At 44.1% G+C, this 11349-nt stretch overlaps 1 protein-coding gene across 1 annotated transcript; it reads right to left on the bottom strand.

The window, feature by feature from the left end:
• Positions 1–2380: 2380 nt before the first annotated feature.
• On the bottom strand, positions 2381–9997 carry crk (v-crk avian sarcoma virus CT10 oncogene homolog). The gene is made up of 3 exons (XM_080459955.1): positions 9370–9997; positions 8197–8774; positions 2381–3162 (listed from the first exon to the last, which is right to left on the bottom strand). The coding sequence occupies exons 1-3, from the start codon at positions 9587–9589 to the stop codon at positions 3025–3027; spliced, it is 936 nt and encodes a 311-aa protein (XP_080316081.1). The 5' UTR covers positions 9590–9997; the 3' UTR covers positions 2381–3024.
• Positions 9998–11349: the final 1352 nt, after the last annotated feature.

The following is an 11349-nucleotide window of genomic DNA, read 5'->3' as shown; positions in this document are numbered from 1 at the left end:
CTGTGCGACAAAAAAAGAAGCTCCATGCTGTATTTAACTGCGCTTCACAGAATTTGAATGGTGACTGGGAAATATGGTAATATTTCATCAACTTGCATCACTGTTGTACTTACCATTATTACAGGCTTTTAATGACACCACAGCACGTAAGGTTCATCTGTCATGGGTTTGACTTTATTTACTAGTATATTAACACAATACATGCTACAGAAAATAAAAAGGTAATTTCAATTGTCTTGAAAGAATATAGTGTTATAATAAAATGGCACATTTCGATATTAACACAATTTTCCTCTCCCGCTGGCATTGGGCCACCCGTTCCTTTGCATCAAAGGAAATGAATGACTTCATGCAGGGCGACTAAAAAAATACTTCTCGGTGGTTTCATTGGCAACACAATTAAAGATGATTCGTGTAGCGGGGTGCCGTGACGGCGAGCTCCGTTTGATCGCGACTATACAGAGAGAAATGTGGAAAGCGAGCGGCGTACGAGAAATTTACTAGTTCCCTTCCGAGGAATCAGCCAATCATCTTCCGTTAAATACGAAACCTTGAATGTCAGACTACAGATTTTTTTTTTTATTGGGCAAAGCTACGAGTCGTACGAGAGTGTGGTAAGTGCATTCTGTTCAAAATCAAACTTCATCTCCTTTTTATAACAAAAGCTTTGAGGAAACAAACAAAAACAACTTTCTTGGTGGCGGCGCCCCCTGCAGGCCAGGTGGGGCGCTGCAGCTCTGTGATGATGACGTAGTGATGATTGTCGGGATGAGCAAACTGATTCGACACAAAAGAAAGGCCAGAGGGAAGAGAGCAGAAATTAAAGTCCTTTGGTAGTTTGTGACAGGATGAGGCTTTAAATAAGGAGGATTAACACAAGCTAACCGGTGCTAACAAATGCTAAAAACAACAAAACGAAAAAGACGAAGGTGTCGAACAAAACTGCTCGTCGTCTGGTACGCGATGTGAACACACAGGATCTGATTGGCTGAAGGGTTTACTTGGAAAACTGACATGAGAAGAGGGGCTAACTACATTCACTTTGATCCAGAATGAGAACATGGGACGAGGTAAAAGGAAAAAAAAAAAAAAAAAAGCCTGTTTAACCGTTTGATGAAACCAGCTATGAAGAAACTACAAAAGATGAAACAAAATAACAGTATTTTGCATGTAATGACCATCACTTATCACATCATTTCATAACAATATGTTCCTTTTTCATTTATTTAGTTTTTTTTTTTTAGGAATCCTCCTTAGAAAAGACTACTTGGTGTGAGGGTGATGGGTGCTGAGGTGAGAGGATGTAGTGTGTTGCCTTTATTCCCACTTCCTCCGCGGTTTTCGCAGTTTCTCCTCTCCGGCTACTTTGAGGTCGCTCCGATAGCTGCTGGTCTGGACTCGGGGTTTGTGTTTCCATACTTGGTGCAAGGACGAGGGGGGGGGGGGGGGGGGGGGGGGGGGTGTAGTGGTAGTGCTGGACATGTGCAGGAGGAATTGTAAACCTCAGGTTGGTTTCCGATTTGGGATCGGATGATGTTAAAAAGGATGTAAAAATAACGCTGCATTCACATCAAATAAGAGGAGATCTGTTTGCTTTTTCAAGGATGTAACTCACGCTGACCTCAGCGTAGGTCTCCATCATGCAGTGTGGACCCAGCACAGTGCATTTGAGCTAACAAACTGGACACTTTTAACTATGCACTGCAAACACCTTGTGGTCCAAAGTGGTATTGCAGGATTAGTTTGTTACAAAACTCTCTGAGGCAATGTGTCGACTGTTGTTAGCGCACTTTCTGTTCTATAAAGTAATTGTTGATTTTCTTTGCAGGTTTCGTCTTAGTAAATAGTTCACAAGAGCTTCAAACATTGTTTTTGTTGACAGACTCACTGCACCATCTTGTGGCAAAAAGCGATATTACAAGTCTAAGATGTCAGCAGATATAACTGCAATTATCATTTCCATTATGTAAGTGTCAAAATAATATTATTCCCAACAGCTCAGTGAATAAAACATGTATAAGAGGGGAGAAGTACACCTCTCAGTTTAGTGAGTCTGATTATTCCATACGAGCTGTTATTGACACTGTCATGTGACTGAAGCTGATTAATCAAGGACAAACTAGACTCCACAGTCATGCCATCTTGTGGTCCAAAGTGGTATTGCAAGACAGAGCGTGCTAGTGCTAGTTGTTGAACTTGTAACTTCCTGCAGCAATACAATAAATAGATGAGTTCCCGGTGAAGTCACAATGTATTTTCTCATGGTTTTATGTGATTTGTGAACTTCACAAATTTTTACTTCTTGCCTTCAAAGGCTCAGTGAGTAGAATTTAAAAATGGTAACTTGCTGGGCGATGGTGCTGCATATAGCAATTTTTTTGTAGTGTGAATGAGGCACTGTTAGCGATCGCTGCTTCTATATTTGGTTAAACCAGCGAGTGTGTCTCACTATACCACCTTGTGGTCAGAAGTGGTATTACAAAGATTTGGACAGGTGTCTTCATTCGTGGTTTCCCTGCATTATAAAGTAATGTCACAACTCAATTCGCTTTAGTTCACAGCATTAAGTCCTCTGTTACGCTAATCACCTCCCAGCTTTAGCATTGAGTGTTATCGCTGTCATGAAAGACATGTTAAGTTAAGTAACGGTTCTGAAACTGCAGAGTTGCTTTGAGTGTTTCTGGAGACATGAATGCAGCGCTGAAGCAGTTTATCTGTTGGCTCCGACACAGGAAGAGGAAGTGGTGAGGAAGTGAGTCGCACGCGCATGTTTATGTGTGTGGGGGTCCTCCTGAGGGGCGGGTAGTGATAGCGTGTTCACGGCAGGGAGGGGCTACAGGGTGGTGTCAAAATCCACAAAAGGACTCCATGACCCGAGTCAGTCAGGATGGAGGGCGTGGGGCGCTCGGTGCAGGTAAAAGGGAGGGTGGGGGAGTGAGTATCCATGTGCAGAATGGGAGGGGTGGGGGTAGTAGTGAGGGTCTAATAACTAGTGTCCAGGGAAGCGGCGCGGGTTGTCCGCTCTCAGCTGAGCTCGTCCTCGGCGTTGTGCTGGTCCAGCAGTTTGACGTGTGTGAAGGGGAAGTGGCCCCGCTTGCCTTTACATTCGCCCTCCCACTGCCCGTTCACGTTGATTTTGGTCACCTTCACCATGTCGCCCACCTGCAGGAGGGGGGGGGGGGGGGTGGGGAGAGGAGAGGAACTGTGATTGGCTGCAGGAACAAACTCGCCCAAAATTATATTATAAAGTTGATTAAATAGTTAAAGCTATACAAACACTGTATTTCTGAATTCTCATGACTGCTATTTAAAACAGACATTTTAATACATTTTTAGCAGGTTTACCTCTTGCAGCTGTTTTACCATTGTAGTCAGTTTCCCAGCAGTTTTAGCCGTTTTATAGCTTTCAACATAACATTTTTGTCATTTCCTTCCAAGTAAAATAAAATAAAACCAACATAGTTAACAATGAAAGCAAATGACTGACAGTTATTGCTTCATAACATCACACCAACATGCAATAATGTTGCTGAGCAATGCAGTGACAATATGATTCACGATAAATAATGAGTAAATTATACTTGAGCTTCGTTGTTCATGATAACAGTGCTCTTTCTCTTGCCACTGATTTCCAGAATGAATTGGCTCTGTAAGTTTTTATTTTGGGAGATTTTGTTTAAGGACTTTTGCTGTTTTTGATCGTTTGTTGTTGACATTTGGGTTTCTGACTCGTTGCAACAAGGTTTGATGTAACGTTGAAATAATGAAGTGAAATTGGAGCCAGTGTACAAATATTACCATGCACGAAAACGGTTCATCACAATGTGTACATTTTGAATATTAATATTGCGATAATGAATACTTCGCGATACATGTAGCAAACCTCTTTATCATCAGTTTTTACCTCTTAATTCATGCATCAACTCGGAAAAAAGTATTTTGAAATGGTCGCTCCCATAAGTCTTGACAAAACAAATCCCACTATTCCAGGGTGAGATTTGGAGGGGGGGGGGGGGGGGGGGGGGGGTAATAAGTACAGCCCCCTCTGATCTGCTGATTCATGCTTATTGCAGGGAAGGATAAAATCTGCTTCAGCATCAGGCCTGACAAAACTTATCAAATGAATGTTTTTCTTTTTTTAATCCAAGCAAAGGTAAAGCTGCCAACTCAAGCTTACATCAGTATTTAAAATAATTATAAGAGACATGTTACTTTTACTGTGAAAGTGGAAATCAGGTAAACCAACAGCACCACCTTGCCTGCCGACTATGTACATCGTTTTTAAGACGTTACAGTTTAAACAAGACGACTTTTCTGAAACGATAATGCAAAAACGATGCATTTTCACTTAAACAGTCATGTAAACAAAGTCTTACTGTATTAATTCATGATCGACACTCATTACATTTGGATTCAGTTTGGAAAATATGAGCATTCATTAAAATAAATCAGTTCTGACCTTGTTTTAAAATGTATTTGTTGGAAAAAAAAAATGAAAGAAACTTGAGGGGGGAAATGAACAGTTGAAGATTAGGATTAAAAGCTTCCAATAGCTTATGATAACACAATATATTTCACATTTTAAAAATAAATAAATAAAAATGGTTAAATTTAGACTATTTTCTGGGGGGTTCTTTGTCTTTTTCCCCCCCAAGACAGAACAAATAATTCAAGTATTCATTTAATCAACAGAAAAACAGCCCAAGTTCAACATGGACTCTATTCAGATTAAATCGCCTCCGATCATTTTCTTCCAACCTTCGGTGTTTACATGAAGCGTTTTGATCATGATCAGCTTTTCTTTCTCATTATTTGTCTCTTCTGATAATTGTTTTTCCTTCAAGATTCACACAACAACATATGTTTAGGTTCATAATGGGTCAGCTAATCAATTATTTGCCAACCATCCACAGAGATCTACATGTCACATGACCCACAGAGCTCGATCGGTGACCCATATATTGATGGGAAATCAAAAAAGCTTCAGAAAACACACAAAAAAAAAATCAAATGGCTCCAGCTGCTGGTCATAAAATAAAAATAACATCATCCTGCACTTTTAATGAGCATCACAGGTGGGGCATTGATGGCCTAGAAGTTAGAGAAGCCGGCTTAGGATGAGAAGTTTGCATGTTTGAATCCCACAGCTGACGGGTTCACCGCTGTGGGTCCCTGAGCAAGACCTTTGAATGTTGCTGCACCTCTTGAAATAGGACTGGTCAATGTGGAAAAGGGGATTGATCAAGTATAATCACTAGAGATTAGTCAGTTTAGAATACAAGATCTTTGCTTGGAAGAAGCTTTAAGAGACCGATTTACTGTGTTAAAAGCTGCGGCGGCGTCGGCTCCATCCTCGTGGGACGAGGAGCGACGGCGACAAGTCGGTGACTCAGCTCGTGTGTCTGGTTTTTGCTTCGGGATGTCATGAATTTGCGGTGAGTTTGCGTGTCAGGCTGTAGCTTTAGAACAAGGGTGTCAAACACAAGGCCTGAAAGGGGGCTCAAATCCAGCCCCAGTGCTGACCTGGTTCTTAACCATCGACAATTAACAGCATTAATGTTGCACTTTCTTGAAACGTTTCACGTCCAGACGGCGTTGTTTTGATCACAGTGCAGTGACTGTCAGAACAGTTACGTTCACACGGAGGCAGAAAGCGTCAAAACCATTTGCACCCTTGACCCCCGACGTCATCGTCATTCAACAAACAAGCAAAACGGTTTGTCGTTTTCACTTGAAAACTCTCATTCCTACATTGCAAATATATAATTGCATTGCCAATTGTCACAAGCTCAGTATGAATAGGAAGCCAAACATGCTGAAATGCTTTCTTGTGTGGCTCTAAACAGTAAATTTGCCCCGAGAAGTCAGAACAGACTTGAAGAAAAAGCAGTGATGGATCCCAGCTCTGGTCCTGAGAGTCGGTCCAATATGGGCGAGCATGTTGTCGAGGATGTCTGGAATAGAGGTGCTGATATGTGCGTGAAAACCAGGAGGAACCGTGATGAGTTTCTCACAAGTCAAAGTCACCGGACAGATGGTAGTTCGTCTTCCTGAAGGGAGACTGGACAACGCAGACCCCTGCATCGTAGGCTCCTTCTGTTACAAACCCTGCATGTAATTCCACTGGAGCAATGCAAAGCCACATCAAATCCAGCTTTTTTTTATAATAACTGCCACTAGCAGTACTAACCACACTCAGGCTAAGTTGATATCATTTACCCAGAGACGCTGCAATCCTGCTTATTGCTTTTAATCTAAAGGTTCATGCTTTTATATGTTGGTGAGAGTTGGTGTTTCTTCCATTGTGTGGCCTCAGTCTAATGTTTTGGGAAATCAGAGATCAGAGACGAGGTTCACAAACTTTCTGTAATGAAGTCTATGGGTGCACTTCCAGAAAAGCTAAGCTGGAAAATGTCTGACACAGAATGAGCTACAACGCTCAAACAAAGCATAATATGGTCAAAATGTGATTATTTAGTGGGGAAATTACACCACATGAACCCTCCCAGCTAAATATGCTGAGCTTTACTTTAAAGTCACAGTTATCATCTCTCCTGGCTTTATCTCAAACTGCCTGCCTCGACTTTGAGCTTTGCAAGAATACAAGTTGCAGATACACTTTCTCATTTAAATAAACCTGTAACTTCATGACGTCAGAAGGTTTTGGCTCCCTGAATGCAGAAAACCAGTCAAACAAAGAATAGAAGGCCTCACAGTTGGACATGCTTCAGCCACAGAAAGCTCCTTACAATCAGCAGCTTCTCCAACACGAGGAAACATGAGCTAATTATTAACTGTGCAGTGCCGCCATGCTGACTCACTAATGTTCAACTAGGGCAGAGTAAAGAGGCCGCCTCATGCGGGTCCAAGCCAGTAAAGTGTTCCACAGGTGGGAGTGGTGGAAACCATCCCAGTTTGTCCTCTTCAGAGTTTGATTCCAGGATCTGACTCTTAACGTGGCGGGACGAGGAGGCCCGCTCAGATCTGCCTCAGCGTGGCTCCGGCTTCACAGAGACCAAAGAGGAAATGGTCCTGTTCCCAAACACAAACTATTTCCTTCCCCCAATGACCCTCTCTGTGGGAGCCCCCCGCTCTCACGTCCGGGAGCTTTAACAGCCTCAGACACTGAGCATGAGCACAGGCCACGCTTTAATGCCACTTTACATATCTGGAGACATGGAACGGACTACATGGCTGCAAAGAAACTCAACCACATGGTTTCTATGCTGCTTTGAGCAACAGTCTTTGATAATGTGACTATTTCTGAAAACAAAGCTCTGGAAAATGGTGAACGTTTTGTGATATCGTTCATGTTGACATTGTGATAAATTGTGCGGCCCCACAATACACGGTCCTGGTGGTTTTACTTCACGATGTCTGGCGGATTCAAGAGTAACCGCGAAAAGGGAATTTTGTTATTACCGAGGAGGGCCGCAGCTGCACTCGTCATAAAACAAGCTTTTGTTGAAGAGAAATAAAGTTCAATGTGTGAACTGTGGAGTGCATTAATAACGATCACCTGACAATCACCATAGTCTATATATAGAAAGTGATTATGAGGGCTGACAGTTCAGCCATTTCTTGTTGCCATAGGAACGCTCGATACTCCAAAGTGAGACTTGGGTGTTAAAGTGTCGATCGTGTTAAACTCTTTAGCTCCTCTCTTGTCCCGTCTTTTTTCAGCGCCATCACAACATGCATGTATGCAAATATTCAGCTGTAAACTGAAGAATATTTCACCTGCTTCCCCCACTTCAAGGTAATGAAGTGGGGGACATCTACACAGTGGGCGGGACTGCGTGAGTGCAGAATGGCTCCATCTGCAACATATGCATTTTTTCGTAATATCATGATAACTATAAACTTGAAACATATCCTGCAGCCCTGGTCATGACACACGGCTGCTAGATAACCTGCTGGGTTCAAGTGTGAACCAAAACACCAGGATTGATAAGAGCAGACACACTTGATGTGTGTCTCTGCACTGATCTTTGCATAGGAACAGAAAGAAACGAGAGAAAAACAGAATTCTGAATGTGGTCTTTTAGATTTCTTATTACTGACCTCAACTACCACTTGAGTTGTATTGGCTAAAGGCAAAGTGATGAGATTTGGTTTTGCAACACACGAGTGCTGAATAAGTTGTTGAAATATCAGTATCTCAGTGGAAACCAGGCCACACACAGTTGAATTTACCTCTAAAGCCAGGGCGGTCTTGTCGTAGGCGTTGGGCACCCTCTTCTGTATGGCCCTGGCATACACAGGTCCATTCTGGAGATTTGGGAGGGGGGTGGGCTGGGCGTACTGGCTGGGGTCTCCCAGCAGTGGAGCTCCGGACTGGGCCGCAGAGCCGTCAGAGTTCCCCAGCACGCCCATGCTGGGCGGCGGGGCCCCGGGGGCGCCGGGTCCTGCCGCCGAGCTGGGAGAGGCCGGTCGGTACTTCTCCACGTACGGCACCGGGATCATCCCGCTGCGGCCCTCAGAGTTCTGGGCGTTCCACCACTGCTCCTCTGGCTTCTCTAGAACTCGGAGAACGTCGCCCTTCCTGAACGGGAGGTCCTCCTCGTCGTTGCCGGGAAAGTCGAAGAGTGCCCGGACGTACTCGTCCTCCAGGCGCGGCGGGGGGCCGCCGCTCATGAAAGTGGGGTGTTTGGACTTGTTGATGGGCTCTATTAAGGTGGTGGTGTCCAGGTAGTGGATCTTGTAGAACTCTAGCAGAGCGGGCAGCGCGTCAAACTCCTGGTCGCCGATCCTGAACCTCGGATGGGCCAGACCTGTTGAGAGATGAGCGGACGATGAAAGAGGAAGACCATGTGAAACACGCCCGTCTGCCCTTACATATCTGGACTTTCCATTTGTGTACACAAGCACGTTGTTGGTGATTTCCAGAATGACCAGGAAGCAGACTTGTTTCCTTATTCTCCCATTTTTCCTCCCATTAACGTTGACTTTAACAGAAATGGAGGAAATCCATCTCATTTTCTACAAAAAAACAATACTCACATGGAGATCTAAAATTAAGCCAGGGAAGGTAAGGTCTGATCAAAGTATTGGGCAAACCTGGCAACATGCGCCAGGGCCACAACTTCCATTCATACAGAAAGTTCCACCGCCCGCCAGGGACAGCCAGGGGTCTCCTGAAGCCTGAAATCTGTTGTGTAACATCCGCCCGATCACTCAGACCTGGATGTGGACCATGAACCAGTGCCTGGCCCGGCGTGCCCCCCACACGGTGAGGGGGGGGGGGGGGGGGGCGAGGGAGGGAGTCACTACTGCGCACCTCCTTTTGGTGCAAGTCATGCAAGAACGGTCACATCAGCATCCCCGAAAAACCGCCCCCCTCCCTCCCTCCACCCCCTGCTCCCTTACCTGGGCCGGACTGTCGGTTGTTGCTGATGCTGTTGATGATGTAGTGGGAGACTTTGGAGTTCTCCGACACCGACAGCACATAGTCCCCGGGGCTGGTGATGGAGTCCCGCACCAGGAAGACGCCGTGCCGCTGCCCCTGCAGCAGGGACACCGCCTCCTGCCTGCTCAGCCGACCCCAGTACCAGCTGCTGCGGTCGTCCGCGTCAAAATTTCCGGCCATGATCGCCGCTCCAAAGCCCGAGGCTTCTGCGGGGCTTCACCGGGGCCTTCCCTGCTCTCCCTCCCGTTCTCCGCCCGCCGAGCCTTCAACTCATACACAAACTTTAGCGCCTGGAGCTCGCTCAGGGAACGGGCGACATCCGCGGCTAGCCGTGTGGGCACGGAGGCTCGGCGGCGTCCGGGAGGGGGGGCGGGGGGACCAGCGGGCTGTGCGGGGCGCTGCGGGGCTGTGCGCGGCGCTGCTCGGCTTTTTCCACCGCCTCTCGCCTCTTTCGGCCACAGACTCGCAGCTCGGAGCCACACAGCGATGACAACTAACTTCAAAAAACTGAAATGGCGGATCCGGGAAAACAAAAAAAAAAAGACCCCACGAAGAGGATGTGACGTTCCTTCGACGTGCCTGTGACGTAGTGACGCACGCAGCGGCGTCCTGGAGTAGAAAAATAAAACTTCCGTTTGCGCGATAGCTTTAGAAAATAAGTATATAGCCAATTAATAACGTTCAGATGCAGCTTAGTATGTCTCGTGATACATAAATATGCTTTTGGTATTGTCTTATAGTTGAGTATTTTTAATCAGAAATGATGCAGATTCGATTTACGTAAGCTTTTATTTTGGCGGCATATTTCCGGTCGCCGTGCTGTCGTGAAGCAAACAATTAATAAATGTTGATCAAGAAAAATAGCTTCTTAATTTCACCGCTTCAGTTTTAACCCCCACAATCACTCAGTCTCTCAGGTTTTATATTCTGATTAAATTATAATTACAACACCTCCGTCGTTGTTTGTACCTTTGGCCGCTAGGTGTCAGTAATAGACCATTAAAATACAAACTGAACCTTGAACCGGGCCTCAGGTCCTCTGACACTGGTTCGAGTCCCGGTAGACTCGAACCTTATTTTTTTTATTTTTTTTAAATGTTTTAAAAATATGGATCGATGAAACGCTGTGTTTAGTTCTGTCCGTCTTCTCCCCAATAAATATTTTAATCAAAGTAATATATTTATTTACAGAGTATTTATCAAAATTCAGATTTTGTGACAACAAGCAGTTTCAGTAATAATAACTTACTGGTTGACTTTTAATGATCTCCTTTTCTTAGGATGTTTAATTGATTGATTGATTCATTGAGTTTATCTGAAGTTAGAAAATTAAAAAGTCTAATACTATTGCCACTTACAGTTGGAAAAAGCAGCAGGAACAATCTGCAGGTCAGAGCAATCACTGTGAGATCTTCTTTCCTGTTGGTAGTATTTTCAGTATTACTCGTCATCTCGGGCATTTCCACCAGTTGTTTGAGTGAAAACAGCTTTTGAACATTCAGTTTGCTAATAGAGTTTGCAATTACTAAAATAATATGTAGCGATACATACTCACATAAAAAAATACGTTATTACTGTTAATTATCTGAACTATACTGACTTTTCTTTTGTAACTTGAAGTTGGTTTCCTTTTGGAACACGTGCCACTACACCTTGAGTATGAGTGTGAAACAGACTTCAAGACATCATATTAACATCTTGTTGTGATCAATATGTAATAATAAAATAATCATTGTCTTGAAATATATCTAAGTTATTTGTTTATGGACCAATAATTTACAATTTACTGTTATCAAATTATCATATTTCTAGAACCAATGTTTGAGGAAAATTCACTGCAACCTCATATCTTAATCAGATTGTGGATATTAGAGTTTCTGGTGCTCAGTAGAAATAATGAGTTTCTGATGGACTTTATTTTTTGGGAGTTTGGCCGGATT

Source organism: Lipophrys pholis (genome assembly GCF_963383615.2).
Source record: "Lipophrys pholis genome assembly, chromosome: 3".
Taxonomy (NCBI): Eukaryota; Metazoa; Chordata; class Actinopteri; order Blenniiformes; family Blenniidae; genus Lipophrys; species Lipophrys pholis.
The sequence above is the reverse complement of the archived record's forward strand: the minus strand, read 5'-3'. Positions and strand labels throughout refer to the sequence as shown.